Source organism: Schistocerca cancellata, chromosome 5 (genome assembly GCF_023864275.1).
Source record: "Schistocerca cancellata isolate TAMUIC-IGC-003103 chromosome 5, iqSchCanc2.1, whole genome shotgun sequence".
In the NCBI taxonomy this organism is placed as follows: Eukaryota; Metazoa; Arthropoda; class Insecta; order Orthoptera; family Acrididae; genus Schistocerca; species Schistocerca cancellata.
Window position 1 is genome coordinate 764,959,279 of NC_064630.1, and position 19,779 is coordinate 764,979,057.

Consider the following 19,779-nt stretch of genomic DNA (forward strand, 5'->3'; position numbering starts at 1 on the left):
AGCTTTTGAGCACAACATAATTGATTTCAATGGCTGCTTCACAATGAATTGCCCTCATAACAAACATTTCGAGTCAATAGACATCTCACACCCCCTCCACCCCCGCCCCATGGCTCTTATTTTGCTCTATAAATTTACACTTATGCTTTTCTCTCCATGGTCTTCTTCCTCTGTTCTGTTCCCACTGGTCCCCTCCACCACCTACATTTAATTGTGTGCCATGTTCTATTTCTTCTGCCTGTGCCCAGTTGGGCTAATGGGTGTTAGTTTATTATCTCATTCCCTTTTTTATTTTCCTTCCCAGGTGTTTTGGGATTGGCTGAATATGTGCTATGCCTTCTTCATGAGCTTCAATCCCGTTATTTCCTTCATAGATGTCAACCCTAAAATAATTTTGAACAGACTGTGCATATATGTAAGAATATTTTTGTGTTTGCTCTGAACGCCAGTATCGAGAAACTCAGCAATACTTTTAGACTTGCTCAATGCCTCGACTATATGGTGACCAGTTATCTTTACTTCATGCAGTATATAAAATTGGATTCAACACTGTTAAAATAGGAAATTTTGGCTAAATAATACAACAGAAAAGGTAACAGATATTTTTGAACAAAATTTAGTAGCTAATTTATTTTAGTAATACCATTACTGATTCACTGTGCATCTCAGAATGTTGTCATTTGTGGTGGGATTTGAATACAAAAAAGAACTACAGCATCCTTGAAATCACTTTTTTAATTCTATATAAATAATATTCTAAGACAAATACATAAAAATAAATAATAATCTAATACCAACTTCTTTCTGAAGAGTGTGATTTCACACACAATCTTTCTTTCAAGGAATCTATGGCAACACATCAGTACAATAATGACTAGAATGGTGTTACAACATTAAAGTAAAACAGTGTAAAAAGACAGATTACAGACTACACATTAGTGCATTGAACAGAAACACAAACTTCTTCACATATTCTTTAAGCTCAAATATTCAGTAGCCCATAGTGCTTAGCTACAGTTTTAAACTTATTGTGATGTTATGTCTTTTGCAATAGTGAGGAATGATTTAAAAAAAAAAAGAATGAGGATGATATCCTTTTGCTTGGAAGCAAGCGCTATAAGCAAATGCACACAAGGAATTGTAAAGTTACATAAAAAAGAGACATCTCAGATCATCACATGTTTGGATTCTTCGTCATCCAAGCGATCTTGTTCTGATGTCAGGAAGAGATTGTTGAGCTTGTTCCTGATAACTTCATCTGATGACTTCTCAGATGGTTGTGTTGCATTCTTGAAAGATGTTGGCTCACCAAGGTCTGGTTCTACATCATGAGCATACCTAAGAAAAAAGGCTTGTTTACAAACTTTTTAATTTGTGCTGTCAAGAACATATATCAAACTGACCAATTTTAAACAGTTTTTAAATTTTTATTTCTATATTTTGATTCCCCCATTCAAGCCATATAACACCAACAATCCAGTGAAGGCCTTCCTCATATCCCCATGCAGTTCATGTGTACAATGCATGCTAGTGAAGCAGATTGAGGGTGAAAAGATTTTTTTTTAAAAAAAGTGTTTCCACAGTATTCTTAAGCAAAAGCTTCAGACAGTCACAGAAGCAGAAGGTGATTTTGTTACTTCACAACTGCCTGAAGAAATACAATAACAACAAAACAGTAACACCAGTCAGTCATGAAATTTGGCCTACATATCACACATTCACAGGAACAATTTTCATAAATGGATGAGAGTTTCCTTGCTGTTCTGTAAATTCATTTTCAGTGTGTTAGAACATTTAGATTATAGATATTTCTTTTTGGTATTCAGGCCTCAAGACTAACTTACTGATTTTATTGTTAATTAAAAAAAAAAAATAAATATCTGTACCAGGTTTCCTAAATTGCTGTTAAAATATTTGTTCAAGTGTATTATACTTGATTAGCTCACACTAGTAGCGAAAAATGCCTCACTGTTTTAGGTGGCTTTCAGGAGGCAGAGAATTTGCTGTGCTGGTGCTTATGTGCCTCACATGAAATACCTGGAGGTGAGTGAGTGGCTTCCCAAATTTTTGTTCATTTTTCCTTCCTAGAACTCCCATTATTATAAAACATTTTTTAGAATTGGCATTTCATTTACTGGAGAAAAAGAACTGAGTGTGTACTGAAAACCAGTTAGGTAAAATGTGCAAAAAGTAAACAGGGAAAGTTGTTCTGAGCACCTGAACAGGTAAGCAAACACAAGCACTCTGAAGATGAGAAATTGCTCTTACCTTAATTTTCAGTCTCATAAATGAAAAGCCACATGTTAATTATGTCTGATTAAACATAGTACACTCCACATTTTAAATAAATAAAAAATGGATGTTCTCATGAAACTGAAAATACTTTAAATGTTGTTGCTCTTCCCCAACACTTTAAGGGCCATATCAAATCTTCAGTGTTTCATTGTTAGAGGGAGCAGCTCAGTAGGTAATTCAGAGCTGATATATTGTTATCAAATGAAACCAATTTGGTTACATTGCACCATTTTCAGAACATACAAAAAGCAAGTGCTCCACATATAACCAAGGAAAAACACATTTCATGCAGACCTGTACATGGCAGGAAGCAACATGGACAGTAAAACTGTAGGTGGACGGCAATACGTAAAACGATGCTCATGAATATAGGTGCATACTAGCAAAAATGTGAACTATAAATCGAATTTATGCATATTCCTATACACTTAGGTTCAATAACTTTTGCTCTTTGCATGTCTGCTGATTTTGGTGGTGAAAATGTAAAAATTTAGTGGTCTCTGCATACGTCCATTCATTAAAGCCATATAGAACAATATGCTAGCATAAGCCAACACACAGAAATTGCATCAGCCACAAGTCAGTACCATTCCTTTTATCATTTTCCAATGTGTGTGTGTGTGTGTGTGTGTGTGTGTGTGTGTGTGTGTGTGTGTTTTCCAGAATATAATGTAATCAGTTCTTATCATCCACCTGTGTAGTAATGGGCACTTAGTTAATTACAGCTTGATTTCAAAAGACCTCTTGTACTGAGGCTGTTACTTATATAATCACTGAGTATATAATAAAATTTTTAAACAATACAATCTACATCTACACAGATACTCCAGAAGCCACCATATGGTCCATGGAAGAGAGTACCCTATACCAGTGCCAGCCATGCCAGCACTGTGGCCTAGTTTGCACCATATTTTAAATATGTAGTATGATGCTAAGCTGATTTGGTGTATATTTTGTGATGATGTCATTGCAGCTATATTATACTATTGATAAGATTAATGTGTGGAGTTCACACATGTACATCTTGCAGGTGTCTGTTTAAGAAATTGGCAATACTGAACTCCCTTTCAGTACATTTACAACTCGAGGAAATTTGTTGTAAATAATCTTTTGGAGCTTTAGGATAATACTTGTACAATACTAGAAGGAAAAATTATCTGTATTTTGGTCAGTCTAACTCTGGGACATAAAAGAATAAAACACACTCTTGTGCAACTTTTGTTACTTATAGTGCTTAAAGATGGCAGTTGCTTTGTGGGAACTCTGCTTATGTGAAAGTGTTATAATTTTGCTGTCTATGTCTGATGAAGGACTAAGTTCGATAGCTGGATAACATCTAACAGTCATTTTCACTGTGCCTGTCTGCCACTAACAACCTCCACTATTTGGTGAGTAGCAGTCTATCCTTGTCATATCATTTTTATTTGATTCTGGATTTTCCATTGTTGGATTAAACCTACAAAACTCTGAGAATCTGCCCAAGGAAATAAAATGTCTTGGAAAAACCAGAAGTGTTTTCAAATGTAGATTAAAGAAAACAATTCCCTAAATACCATAGAGTAATTCCTGAATAAGTATTCAGGTTACAATCCTATAACTGATTAGCATGTAGACACACAAATATTTTTTTAATTGTCTTTTCAACCTTTTATTCATTTGAACACATTCCACATCATAATGTTTATTGTGAATATGATGTATGGAACATGGAACTGGAGAAAGCTTTAATTTCCTTATCCATACTGGTATTATCTTTTTTTGTATCATCAACCTTGTTTGCAGTAACACATTACCAGTTTGTTCTTTTCCTTGGTTTAAATAGAGTGTCTGTTTTGTTTAATTTCTGTAAGTGAATGTGTGTGTGTATTTCATGTTGAAATTTAGTAATTATGTTAACTGCACTAAACGTTTCTCAATTGAGGATGTTTGCCTGATCAAATATTTTGTGCAAATTGGTATGTGATCTAGTTATCCATGGAGTACGAATAAAGAAAATACAGTAAACTCCCCTTAACATGAACTCACTTAAGACAAACACTCAGTCAGCATGAACTAAACTGCAGCCCTGGCACGGAAGCACATGATCTTATAGAAAGTTTTAACAGTTAACATGAATTTTGTTCAGCATGAATTATGAGCTTTTTTTATAGTCCACTGAATCATTAGATTTTATCATTTAATCCAAAGTTTCAATGCTTTTCTCCCCCCCCCCCCCCCCCCCCCACCCTTTGTTTTACTGCCAGAGCTGCTTGAATGATATTGCTTGGAAATCATGACCGACAAAGACAACAACACTTTTTTGTTCTATAAAAAGGAACAATTATGAGTAACATTAAAGTTGTAAGCAGAAAGAGGGGAGTGATAGCCAAGACAAAGCAGACAAGCATAGATCTGCAAATAAAACTGAAACTTCTAGAGGAAGTAGACCACGGTGTATTGAAAAAACACAGGATTGCAGAAAACTATGCACTTTTCAAACCTACTTTATCTGCAATACTTAAAGACCATGAAATTCTAAATGCTGCATTCGCTTCCAGACACAAACCTTTGCGACTGCACAGTGCTAAGCAACAATATGTTGAAACTTTACTTCACACACACACTTCCATAGTACTTTCAAGTGAACCTATAATTGGGTCAAAAGCAAGCAAGACTGTAAAAAATAAATAAAATAAAATAAAAATAAAAAAATTAGACACCCGCGATTTCAGTTGTTCTGCTGCTTGGCTGATTGGTTCAAAATGAGCTGCTCAATTTCACCATCAGTGATTTGTGAGGGAGCAAATGATGGAAGAGGAGGAAAAAACAGGCTGCACTAATTTGACCAAGTGAGAGAAAAATATACCTTGTGTGATGTCTACATATCGTCTTTTCCCAAGTCGCACCCTCCAAATAAAAGGCAACATGTTCCATGGTGAAGCAGTCAGTAAACAGTGGTTACTTGTTGTATTTGTATCAAATTCAGATGGTAGTGATAAACACAATCTTTGAATGATCGGTAAACCTGAGAAACCACATTGTTTTAAGAACATGGACACTGATACTTTACCTTGCACCAACTCTCACCATAAGAAAGCATGAATCGACAGCTCATCATTCCATAAGTGACTTCATTTATACAGTCAAACAGTAACCTGGAATAGGTATGTTCTAACACTGCACACAGTTAGAGCTCATAATATACATTGTCTTAACTAATGTGAAGCTCCACTTCCTCCCCCCCCCCCCCACCCCTCCCTCCAAATATAAAAAGTCATCTACAGCCTTTGGATCAAGGTGTTACTGCCCTTATAGAGAGGTCTTAGCAAGCAACTTCTGAGAGCTGCAATTTGCATTGCTGAAAAGAAGATGGAAATAATTACTTTGAAAGTGCAATAAAAACTTTTGTCACACTCTGGAAATCCACTTCAACATAACACAATGGGAACTGTTTTAGCAAACCCTGTACACACGAAAGACACTAATCCTATTGAAAAGTTAGATGGTGGTAACAATACTACTTTATCCAACAAATAGAATATTCTACAAGGCATTGTGGACCTGGGAATACTTTTGATGTAAAAACAATTGTGTCTGATATGCAAGAAATGTCATCAAAAGAGAGAGGGGAGGACAATATCACTCTGCCTACCAGCTAGGAAGTGTTACATGCCTCTGACACTTTAAACATTTTGCTGCAACATCTGAAATGGTCACTAGTATTACGAACCCACGAGTAAGTCTGCTGTGAAGTTAGAGGTAACTTTGGTCCCATATGCAACAGCACAATGTACAGGATTTTTTCGCCAGAAAATGATCTGAGAGTACCATTTTTCAAGTTACAGTACAGTAATTAACACGAGCCTTTTTCCTTGTCACATTCATTTCCTGTGTTATTGTTGCAAACTAATGTTATTAAAAGGATTGGTGTAACACTGTAAACCTTCTTTTTAATTTTCCAAGATAAGAGAATAAGAGATACTGTAGTGTTTCCTATGGTGATACATGTAATATGCTGTAGTGCTTATATACTGTAAATGGTTAATGTGTAGAAAAAACATCAATGAAAAATTAAAATTTTGAGTTCCTGGTGAACATGAACTCTAGATTTTTTGGTTCTTTGGGATTTGTGTTAATGAGGGTTTACTGTAGATGTATATATTTGTGCCAAAATAATATATCACAAATTGCATAACTGGCACCATACCTATCATTCATATTCATGTCAATTGCTAAGACAGGTATACCAAACAAGGCTATAAGTGCAATGGTCAGTCCAATCATCATGAAATTACCAATGTTTGGGAAGGAGAACTGAATACTAAGGTTAACAAAATTTGAAAGCCAGTCTGTCATTCCCCATGATTATCAATAAATCAAAGACTTTTTTTCAGTTCTTTTCCCTATGACACAGAAACCCATATTTCAATTTGAAAACTGACAACAAAATGCTTCAAAAGAACACCTGCAAAAAAATACTTACATGTAGTATTAGGTAATAAATTAAGCAGCACAAACATGCAGACTTTATTAAAGGAAAGATACAAAGAATAATATAAACCCTGAAGAGACTAGTTAGAGTAAAATGAGGATGCACTCAGAACACCTAAAAACACCTCATTTAATACATATATGAAACCGATTATTACATATGTAAGTGGAATTTTGATTTCCAGAGCACAAAAACAGATACTACCAGAAATCAAGCACTTTGCTTCATAAGTGGAGCAATCAAAACTACATCCACTGTGTCCAGGCAACTATGTATATAAATCAAGAAGCAAACTGTAAGTACATTCATCAAAATGAAAGCCCCACAGAATGCAAACTGGATTGAAATCCCCCCCGAGCTCCTTAAAAAACAAACAGCACCAACAGAAGCATGTAAAAAGGCACTGAACAGCCAAGATATAAATGTAACTATGGAGAATGCCAAAAAGCTTGTCAATCTCTTACATTACATGGATATAAAAGATAGTTGACAACCATAGTCGGACAACATTACTAAGAAGGAAATTTCAGATATTGTAAAAAGGAAATTTGCTATTCACCATATAGCAGAGATGCTGAGTCGCAGATAGGCACAACAAAAAACTGTCACAAATAAAGCTTTCGGCCACTATGGCCTTTGTCAAAATTAGATGACTGGCAACTGAGGCCACACTGTGAGCAGCAGCATGATGAGAGTGGCGGCTGAGTGGGGGTAAAGAGGAGGCTGGGGTGGGGGGGTGGGGAGGGATAGTAGGGTAGAAGAGACTGACAGTGACATGCTGATGGGAAGTGTGCAGGGACGAGGTGGAAAGAGGGTAGGACAGCTATGTGCAGTCGAGAGGTTAGACAGAGGGCAGTGGAGAGGTGGGGAGGGGGACAGCAGAAAAGGAGAGACGTAAAAAGATTGGGTGCGATGGAGGAGTGAGGGCTGTGTAGTGCTGGAATGGGAACAGAGAAGGGGCTGGATGGGAGAGGACAATGACTTAATGAAGGTCGAGGGCGGGAGTGTTATGGGAATGTAGGATCTATTGTAGGAGAAGTTCCCACCAGCGCAATTCAGAAAAGTTGGTGTTGGTGGGAAGGATCCATATGGCACAGGCTGTGAAGCAGTCACTGAACTGAAGGAATTCATATAGAATGCGGCACAGTTGTGGCAGCTTAACTTGTAAATCACATGACTGGTTTCACAGGTAGCCCTGCCTTTTGATGGGATGTGTGATGTTTGTGACTAGACTGGAGTAAGTGGTTGTGGAAGGACATAAAAGGCAGGTCTCACATCTAGGTCTATTAAAAAGGGTTTGAGCCATGAGGTAAGGGGTTGTGTAAGGGATGGATGAGTATATTGTGTAGTTTTGGTGGGCGGCAGAATACCACTGTGGGAGGGATAGTCGGCAGGACATTTCTCATTTCAGGGCACAACGAGAGGTAGTCAAAAATTTCAGATATGGTTTTACTGGCAACTGCAAAAACACTCAGAACCAAAATGGCTTAGAATGTATACAGATGGATCACAGATTAATGACACAGCTGGATGTACGGTATGGTGCACAGTGATTTCCCTATAGTACAAAAGGCCACCCAGAAAGTAATGCCCCACATTTTAAATCAACCAACAATGTTGTGAACACAAATATTAGGTATGAATTCTTTGAAGTTTCCACAGTTCACATGCAACAATGCTTCAAAGTGGCACCTGTAAGTGCAGTGCGTTATAATTGAATTTCTCTCTGTGAAGAAAGAAACTGTGGAAAATATTCACCAATGTTTGTGTGAAATCTATGCAGGATCTGCAGTTGGCAGGAGTACAGCTGGTCACTGAGAACAAAGGGTGAGGCCATCAGAAGGCAGTTTGGCTGAGCTCCACAATGTACAGTGAGCAAACAGACCATCCAAGGCTGTCACACCTAACATATTGCACCATGCTGATGTTCTCATTCACAAGGATCGTCGCATCACGAGTTAGCAGTTGGGGTTGCTGTTATGAAAGTGTGGATGCTATCATCCATGCTCTTGGATGCTCAAAAATCAGTGCAAGTAGGGTTCTGCACTGTTTTATGGTGGAACACTTATCTCACAGGAAATCATTTTTCTGAATTTTTGCAACATTTTGAACTTGAGGAAGAGATCTTCTTGTACTCGAATGTGATTGGTGATGAAACTGGGGTCAGCATTTTGGGCCCTAAACAAAAAGACAATGAATGTAATGGTGTCATCTTCACTTCCCTCAGAAGAGAAAATTCAAAGCTTCCACCAATATGATCATGATTGTAGTAACCAAAATCAACCGCGGGAATGCCTTGGGCTGCAGGATCGGAACCGCCAGGCAGAGAAGCCGCCGGCGGTGGAGCATGCACCACCGGATAAACACAAGGACGAGTCAGACGACAGACCAACGACAACCGACAACAACCGATAACGACCAACTATGACCGCCCCAACAAGGAAGAGATAAACAACGGAGGCTTGTAGAAACCACAACACCAAACACCAACAGTAAATCCACTCGGAACCAGAGCCAGGCAAATGTCAACAACAAGCAACGACCAGAACGCAGTACCACCGAGATAGACAGCAATCCAGAGCGAGTACCAGACTGACTGGACTAGGGCAGAGCGGGTCCCTATACACCAAACCGGAGAGTGCGGCTATTGGCCGCAGTCTGCACGTGGTGTAGCGGTGGCGCCCTCGCTGCATGGAAGAGCCGCCGCGGACATGGAGTCCTCTATGGGCTGGCCACGTCCATTTGTTCTAGCACGTGTTCGACTTCCGCGGCGGGAGGTACTAGAATGAGACTGTGATTTGGTACAGTGAGGTCACGATTCTTACTGATGTGGTGCCAGGGGACAGTAACATTAATTGGAGGCTTACTTGAACACATTAATCACACTCAAGAAGTTTTTCCAGTGACTTTGGCACCATAAGAACCCAGGTAACGTTTTGATCAAACATTATGACACTAAGCCTCACAAGATGAAACAGGGTTGGAGTGTGTTACCCAATCCATGCTACAGCCTTGCCCTAACTCCCCCAGACTTCCACTTGTCTGGATAATTAAAGGATAGCATTTATGGAACACATAAAGGAGATTTGTGTACTGGAAAAAGGACTGGTAATGGGGCATCCACACCCTAATGTCCTGCCAGAGAAAGGCCATAGAGCTGGATGCAGATTATGTGGAAAAATAGGGTGTGTAGATAAAACATCATACTTTCACATGTGTAATTTTCACTGTGCGCAAAAAATAATTGTTAAAGAAAGAAAAGTTAGGCATTACTTTCGGGGTGACCCTCATATGATGAACTTTGATCTTGAAATACATGCAATTCAGCTAGCAGCTAACAACCTTATATACAAGAACCAATTTATTTACAATAGCTGTATATTGGTTGATTCTAGAGGAGCAATTCCAGCAATCTTAACAAAACCCTCCACAGCAACTAAAATCATAACTGAAATGAGACCAGCCTTACAGTATATCATAGACAGAAATAATGTGTCAATGGACACCTTCATATGTGGGAATCAACAGAAATGAGACTGCTGATCTATTGACCAAAAAAGGAACACATCATCATCATCATCATCATCATCATCATCATCATCATCAATCATCATCATCATCATCCAATTTGTCCACTTGGTGATGAGGCTTCTTGGAGTCAGCGTGCAACATATGATCCCCACAGATTCTTCCATTACTACATATCTTGAGATTACCATTGCCAGCTCAGTCTGGCTCTCTTTCTTGTCTCTGCCTCATCTGTTGGGTGGTCTTCCCCTTTGTCATTTTTGGTAAATTTATCTCCAGTCTAGTACTAGTTTTGACCAGCAGCCATCTTTTCTTTCAGCAACATGACCAGCCCCCTGCCATTGTAAGGTATTTACTCTTTCCATCATGTTACTGAAGCTTGTTCTCTGTCTGATATCAACTGCTTTCTCTCTTTGTGTAGCCCAACACTGATCTTTCCATTCCTCTGTGCATTACTGTTAGTTCTCTAACAACAAATTCATTTCATGTCCATGTCTCACAGCCATAAGTTTTACTAGCTGTATACAAACAATGGAAAATCCAGAATGGTATAATATTATGAAAAAGATAGATTGCTACTCACGGCATAATAAGAGATATTGAGTTGCAGACTGGCACAACAAAAAGATGGTCAAACAAGTAAGCTTTCGGCCAGGAAGGCCATCATCCAAATTAGACAAAACACACACACACACACACACACACACACACACACACACACACACACACACACACACACCTATATTTAGTGAGAAGCAATCTATCCCTTTCAAAATCTTGTCATTACTGGCAGTATACATTGGTCAGAACTGTTTTCTTCATCTCCGCTGGCATCTTAGACTTTTAAACTTGTCTTCCATAAGCTTTCCATCATAATTTAATACGTCAAAATGTTTCTGGTTTCATATTTTCAAGATGAACCAGATAGACTTAATCTGTGACCCTTTGCGGCTACTCGCTTCCAACAGATATATTTCCCTCTGGTGTACACTCAGTCATAATGATCTTGGTTTTATCACATTTCATTTTTAGACCGACGTCAGAGCAGACTAAAGCAAGTTCACTACCCAGTATTTGAAGTTCTTCTATACTATTTGCAAATAGACATCATCAAAAAAATCTCAGGTTATTTAATCTCTTTCCCAAAATTTGTTTTCTTTTGTTTTCCAATCCAGTTAAGAGATTACTTTATGTAGGACTGCTGAAAATAGTTTGGGAAATGTAGAGTCATTTTGTTTTACACCTCTCCTTAATGGAAAATTCATTTCTGTTCCTTGTTCTGTTACGAGCCTGGCAGAAACTGATTGAACTGAACGTCTTTTCAAAATCTAGAGAGACAAGCTACATAGGTAAAGCATACTCATTTGTTCTACTGTTTCACGTAGCGTGAGGATATGATCAACTGTACTAAACCCTCCGAGGAACCCAGTTTTTTCAATGAGCTGGCCCATGTCAAGCATAGTACTCAATCTGGTACTCAAAATTCTAGTAAAAACTTTGCACAGTATGGCTGATAGGGTGATAGTTCTTTATACCTTTAGTACAACCTTTCTTATGTATATTGTTATTTTGGCTTCATTCCAATCTCACAGTAATTTTCCACTGTGCAAACAACTTGAAAATATTTTAGGTAGATGCTTTATAGATTCCTCATGCATCAACTTGAAAATACCAACTGAGACGTCATTACTACTTGGAGCAGTTCCTTTTTTTAATCTTGTTTATAGTATGTTTGACTTATGAAGGGAGTATTTCTGAGATTTAGGAAACAGGGGCATCCAATTCATCTAGATAAAAATATCAGCATTCACTTTACTGTAAAGGTTATCATAAAAATTCTCAATATATTTGAGTATTTCTTTCTCATCTGTAATTCAGCTTTGATCAGTGTCCAATGTTATTAGTTGATTCTTTCCAAACATAAGCTTCTTTTTGGCCATATTTAAACTAGATTTCTTCTCAAGACTGGCTTTTAGTGTATCTGCTTCATACTTTTTGATGTCTTCTTTCATGCTCTTTCACAGAGTCTTGCACAGGGCTTTATATTCTGTATTATTTTTGTGTGGTTCTACTTTCAGTTTTCTCTTGTCCATCAAACTTATCATTTTATTTGTCAGCTTCTTTGGCTGGTTTCAAAATCTGCACAAGCTCCCCACTTCTTCAGCTGTTGTGATCAGTACTTTTGTTACTTCTTCTGCTTCACATTCTTGTAATTTTCTCTTAGTTCTTTCTTGAAATTCCTCTTTCCATTCTTTTATTTGACAGCAAGGTAAAATGTTCCAGAGTTAAATTAGCCCCTCATTTGAATCTCTGGATGGGAGCTGCTTTAGTGTCACAAAATCCTAAGTCTACAAAATGGGACAAGCAGTGTTTTCAAATATGGACACACAATTGCTGTTCGTTAGCAGTAGATGACAGATTGACAGAAACAGTAGGGGAATTAGAAAAAAATAACTGGATCGTTGTTGGCTGAAGTGACATATGTGACATAGGTGAGAACTGCCTTCGACTGAATTCGGGAAATCTCTTCTATTACTGTGGTGAACCAAATGGAGTTGAGGTTTTAGTAAACAAAACCATAGCAGACAAGATAGTAGTATTAGAACAAATTTCACACAAAAATGCACGTTTGGCCCTCAAATTGTCAGAAATGTATAAAATCTGAAGAGTTCAAGGCTGAAAGAACACACATACAAGCTAAAAAAAAAAACCATTACACTATACACTTAAGAAAACTATTCCTAAGACAATAACAGAACCTGTGTAACACACTTAAAGAGTAAATCAAAAGGGAAAATTTGGGAGCTATTCAAGAAAAAACTGAGGAAGGAAGCAGTAACCAACTTTCATCTAACAATGGGACATGACTGTCTAGCCCAACATCTATAAATCTTAGGAGTACTTCTCACAAATGGATGTCCTATTTGTGCCCTGCAGTTGACAGCTGAGGTGGAGGAGACACCTCTGGTGTGGACAGTGGCTGCATTGATACTGATAGAGATACTGGAAAAGCTGCACCTGGTTGATCCACCAGTGACGGGGGACCCCTCATATGTTGTGGCAGGGACCCCGTCACATTACATGATCCGTTTAGTGATGCATACAGACATGGCATGGCGAAGTCAGTGTCCCGGCTGGGTTGTCCAGTCGTCCACACACAGGCACAGCTGGTTGTAATTACATGCACAGAGGCCCTCCTCCATACAGAGGTCACAGAGATAGTGGCCGTGGCATCAGAAGATGACGGCAGGAATCTATTTCGTGTGACAACCAAACCCACGTGCCCAGTCACCTCAGGCCGGAAATGGGATGATGGCTGCACTGGTTGGCGTCCCTGGCTGGGCTGCAGGAGTGTCCAGAGTTGATGTCCATGAAGGAATTCAGCAGGGCTGTTGTTGCCAAATGGCAAGAATGATAGGAAGACATAAACTGACCCAAGGCAACATCATCAGACAGGGACCGAGTCACATACTTTCTCATTTGCGTTTTGAATGTTCTAACTAATCTTTCAACCTTATCATTGGACTGTGTGTGGCAGGATGGGACAAAAATGTGGTGAATCTTGTGAGCATTGCAGAAGGAGGCAAATTTCTGTGACACGGACTGTGGGCCATTATCAGAGATCCATGTTGCCAGAAGTCCTTCAATGAAAAAATTCTTTGATAGGGCTGCCACAGTGGCAGATTATTTATTTATTTCATTAACAGTACAGAGGAACCTATCACCTTGAAATGTAAGGAGGGTCAGATGCTTCTAAATCTAACAGCAAAGACTTCGTATTATTACAATCTTATTGGTATACAGTTGTTAATGTTTTTTAATAATATAAAGAACATAATATATAAACAATTCTCTAAGGTTACAGAGAACTGAAAGCTTAACAATTGTTTAGGTGCCACGGTGGCAGAGGCTGAAGTTGATGGACAATGAACAACATATGGGAACCGACAAACTGCATCAATTACTATGCCTTGGTGCGTGAGCGCCGTGAGCCCCCCCCCCCCTCTCCCCTCCACCCTCCCAGTGACCAGGATGCAGAAATCACAGGATCTCTGGCTGGAGAGCCGAGGGAACCATTATACGAGGAGCTGAATAGCCTGCATGCATTAGGAAAGGGCTGGAGAAACCGATATGGAGATGGTCCCAGGCCTGCAAAAGTTGTGGCCACAGAGACAATGTTGCCCAAGAGGAAGCTTGCTGCAATGCACATTGAGAACATGCCATCAAAATGAGAGATGTTGCCATCCAAATCAGGCTAAAGAACATAACAGCGGGCTAAGGCCTTGGTGCGTGAGTGCCGCGACCTCCCCTCCCCCTCCCCTCCACACTCCCAGTGACCAGGATGCAGCAATCACAGGATCTCTGGATGGAGAGCCGAGGGAACCATTATACGAGGAGCTGAATAGTCTGTATCAAGGGGTAGAACACCATCAATGGCAGAGAAACGATGCTGAAACACGTAGTAGTTTGAAGGTGGTCAAATGCCTGTGACAGAGGCGCCTCAGGCCAGCCATGTTACACGCGATGTATCATTTTCCATAAAACTGGATTGACAGCACTGGCCTGTGTGACATGAGTGCCATGGGGTGGAAGGGAATCTCATAGTTGTACCGACAGGGGGACAGTGCCCAACATTGAAAGTGGTGCACTGCTTTGTGTGGCAATAACACTGGGGGGTTAAACAGTGAAACTAACAACTTGTGATCCATGATGAGATGGAATTTTACACCATACAGGAAAACGTAAAACTTCTTTAAGGCATAAACAATGATGGTGTCTTCTTTCTCTATTCATGAATTTCTAGTATGAGCCAAATTAAGTGCCTTCGATGCATATGCTATAGGTCACTTCGAGTCATCAGAATATTTATGAGCCCATGCTGGGACACATCAGTTGCTAATACCAAATGTTGACCCAGTTGGTAGGTTACAAGACAAGATGCAGATTGTAATGGAGACTTCACTTGGGAAAACACCTTTTCATGTGACTGCAACCAGTGGAAAGATGTCCCCTTATGCAGCAAGGCATGTAACGTTTGTGCAACAGACACCATCCCCAGCAAAAACTGATGATAGTAAGCTATCTTACCTAAAAAACCTGGAGTTCCTTGACCGATGTAGGACACGGAAGAGCCACAATGGCAGAGGCATTCTGATGAAGGAGTTTGATGCCAGCACTAGAGACCTTGAACCCAAGATAAATAATAGAAGGCAGAAAGAAGCAACATTTTTCTAAATTTCATTTTAAATCAGCGGCCTGTAACAGTGAAAAGAGGGTATGTAAGTTACTCAGATGGTCATCACTGGAGGAGCTGGAAATCACAGTATTATCAAGATAGTTGGCATAGCAAGGCACAGAGGTCACGAGTTGTTCAAGACACCAATGAAAAATAGCCAGGAGGCTGGCCACACCAAATGGTAACAGCAAGTATTGATACAAATCGAAAGGCATGTTAGCTACCCAGAACCATTGAGTGTCAGCATCAACGAAAAGCTGCAAATATGCATTGGACAGGTCAATCTTGGAAAAACACTGACCACCAGCAAGCTTAGCAAAAAGTTTATCAGGAGGTGCATGTGATCAATAATAGACTGAACACTGAGAGAAACTTTGAAATCACCACAAAGGTATAACTGTCCCGACGGTTCCTTGACAATGACTAAGAGGGTAGCCTATTCAAAGGATGCAATCGGTTGGATGACTGTGGAGGCTGTGAGGTGGTCGAGCTCCACCCTGACTTGGTCAGGGAGCACCATCAGCACTTGGCGAGCCCAAAAGAAACAGGGTCTGGCCGAAGGTTTCATGGTGACGTGGGCTTGGAAATTATTGGCACAACCCAAACTTGCAGGAAACAGGGCGGTAAGTTGAGAGCGCAAAGAGTCGAGTTGCATATAAGGCACTTGATTAGAGACAAGATTAACATCATCAGAAACAGTAAACCCAAAATTTTAAAAGTGTCCAAAGGAAACAAATTTTCGCCACATGCATTGTTCAGCACCAGAAAATTCAACACATGAACCACAGATTTATAAGTGACTAGGACCAAGAAACTACCTAATATCAGAATGCTTTGTTTATTGTAACTAACTAATGTATGTGACACTGGTGCTGTAGGGGGAGAATCCAAGTCCAAGTACACTTGCAAGTTGAGTAATGACACAGCAGTACCAGTGTTGACTTGCATGTGCAAAATCTTCTGGTTAACACTGACATCAATAAAAAGCTTACTGGGTGAAAATGGAGATTGCCAATACACTATTGACATCCATGCCAGCATCTGCAATAGACTGTTGGAATTTTGCATTAACAGGAACAAACTGGCCCACTTTGTTACACTGGTGGCAAATGTCCCACCTCTTAGGACATTCTGGCCTATCATGAGTGACAAAACATGATGGACAAGAGGGAAACATGGAGCACTTGCATTGTTCATTACCGGGCTTGCGTGCTGCTGCTGCTGTTGTGGCTGCCACAGTGAGGTGGGCTGGTTGCCGTTATGTTTTGCCTGCATGCGGACTGCTGCCACCATATCATACCCCGGTGAACTGTCTGATAAACAGTGGGGAGGGAAGCAGGTTGATCTTCTGCAATTTGACACCAACAATTCAATTCGACTACCCACAGACTTCAAAACCTCAAACAATTGTGCAATAGTCAGAATGTTAGAGGGGGAGGGGTTTTCACATTGGAGGGCTTGCTCACGACCTCACAATCAGGGGCCAACCAGATGATTGCATCATGAACCATTTGGTCAGCATATGACTCCTTATGTACATCAGTGACAAAGTGACAATGATGGCTTAAACTGTGAAGCTCAGCTGCCCAGGTCTTCTAGAAATGTTCCGGTTTCTTGCGACTCTGACAGAACTCAAGTGGCAATGACGTCCATGTGTTTACAGTAGTATTTCGAAAGAAGGGCACACATGCTATCACAAGTGAGTGAAGACGGATCCTGCAGGAGGGCCAGTTGGCAAAGGAGTCGATACATAACCAAGACAAAAGGAAAGCACAGCATAAAGTCACATCAGTCAATCAAAATGCATGAAAATGCTGCTGCAACCATTTTTTGTAGGCTTCGTTTTCTTTGACAGACTGATCATAAGCCAGAAACAGTGGAGGTAAGTGACTGGGATAGTGACATGCAAAACAGGACAGGAGGTGCAAGGGGTGACGTGGCAGGCAGGCGATGTAGATTGAGACAGACCAGAAATGGCCAAAACAAAGGCAAGCGGTTACAAGACCTGGGTTTGATTGTGTTGCGCTGTGGCAGACACCTCCTGCAATTGTCTGTGAAGCTGCAACACCACACTAAGAACCCCTTGCTGATCAACCAGCTGACATAGAAACTCCTCAGTATCACCATCAGACATTGTAGATGCGATGGAGGACCAACCAGATACTGAAAAATTACATGGAATACAATCCCAACCTCATCGCCATTTGTGTTGTGACACACAATACAACCGAGAATGTTAGCACAACTTTATTAGACTGGGGCATGTACCCCAGTCACCATAACAGACACTAAACGCAGTAAGATAAGGTAAATGTATGCAAGCAATGATAACATGACAACTCAGCATGAGCATAGTGTGGCAGGGTTTACATAGGCACTTGGCTGTAGCATGTATTGCTCTTTCGCAGCACACTCTCACGAATGGCAGCACATTGCTAATGTGTGCTGCTTTCAAGTGTGCACGCATATTATTATTATTATTATTATTATTTTCAAAGTAGTTATGTAAAAAGTTTTTAATACTTTCATGTTGATATGCAGTGGGATGTTAATTGTATTATGGCTTAATTTTCAACAAAGCTATATTTAACAACAATAACAATATACTGTTTTGACGAGACTGCCCTCAATAAACAAATGGATACAGAAAAATAGAATATTCTTTCACCATTACCAGCTGTGGACAAATATTGCATGAACAAGGAAGAACTGATTAGCCAATTATCATAGACGAAGGTTAAATAACAATAAATCCTGAAAAAAATTGGATATCACACAGCCACTCAATTACTCCAGCACTTCTGTAGAGTAAGTAGGTATGTACTAAACGATGATATTTCATACACTATACGACTTCTGTATCTCCTGACAGATGCACAGAGGATCTTAACAGTGTGCACTAGTGATTGGGATGAATTAGGGCTAATAACAGACAGAAAATTGTAAATAAACTCTGTGATGGATATGGCAATGGTAAATGTTAACATGGAAAACACTACAGACTTATTACAAGCACAAAAAGCTGAGTTTATGAAACAGACTGTATCCCTGCAGATAAAACACTCTGTTGTAAAGCACAACAGTAACTTTTTAAAAGCAGACAGTGGAAGAGAAAATGCAAAATGAGTGTGATGTGGGGGAGGGGGACGGCACCAAGCATTGTCAATGCAAACCACTCAGTGTATGGAAAATGCCTACAACAGGAATAAATAGCAGTGATAACTGATTCGAAGGAGGGCAGTCACTAACTGTTCACTACAGAACATAATCAAAAAATAGCTTTTTGGTGAACATGAGTGCAGATGTATATAATACCCTTCCAAGCTGCCTAACTTTCTGCTGCAAATGTATCTATGACTAAAATTTTTGGATACATGTCGATATCATCAAATTGTGGGCTATGATAAAATTTTGAACAGTACTTCACCCTTAATACGGCATGGATTGAAAAAGAAAAGAATTTTACGAAAACACACTACAGCTCTAGAATGCCATGTAAAATTCTGTTGCTTTTCCAGTGTTAGGTATGTTCTGCATATATTTTGGAAGGCTGTAGTAATTTTCATCATCTGATAAGTGTTATCATCTTACAGCATAAGTGTCTGATGGGATTTGATTCAACATTGGGATATGTGATCCTACCAAGGGGAGCTAAGTGATGGACTCATTTTTGTAAGTACTGTAGGTCCTGCTTTAGTAATGCAGTTGCTGAAACATTTCTTCATGTATCAGAATATTGGGCTGAAGAGATCTCTGAGGTGTCAGACTCTCACCTGGGAGTGGATTTATATCATGCCGCAAACCATAAAGTTGCGAAGCTGGGCAAAGAAAGTCCTCAAGTAACATCAGTCAATACTTGCTCTTTGGTAGCCCTGTCAAACATTAATATCAAAAATACAACTTTCTGTTTAAATGCTACAAACTGCTTTGCATAAGATCTGTGATGAACTGTGCGATTCCTTGAGCTGTTTGGTTTGCTACTTGCAAATAATTTGAGTGCTATCTACACAAAGTGTCACCATTTTAAGGTTGGTATCTGCCCCCCCCCCCCCCCCCCCCCCAAACAAAGGCACACTGGTGTAGTACACTCTATGTTGTCTGGTAAGAGTAATCCAGCATTTGCAGGAACACAGGAAATAAGCTGTCTTTATGAGTTTCATGACTTGCTAAGGGAAACTCATTTGGATTCATGCCAAATGCATGAAAGACTGAAAGTAAAGGAAGCTGGAGAGGAAGTAATACTTGTCTC

At 39.7% G+C, this 19,779-nt stretch overlaps 1 protein-coding gene across 2 annotated transcripts in view; it reads right to left on the bottom strand.

The window, feature by feature from the left end:
* Nucleotides 1–716: 716 nt before the first annotated feature.
* Nucleotides 717–19,779, bottom strand: part of LOC126188997 (kinesin-associated protein 3) — a 226,372-nt gene continuing 207,309 nt past the window's right edge. The window contains exon 17 of one of the 2 annotated variants that reach the window (XM_049930800.1): nt 717–1,338. In XM_049930800.1, coding sequence (XP_049786757.1) covers nt 1,167–1,338 — 172 coding nt within the window. In that variant the 3' untranslated portion in view covers nt 717–1,166. The remainder of the gene's footprint in view (nt 1,339–19,779) is intronic. The other variant, XM_049930801.1, reaches the window with a different exon arrangement.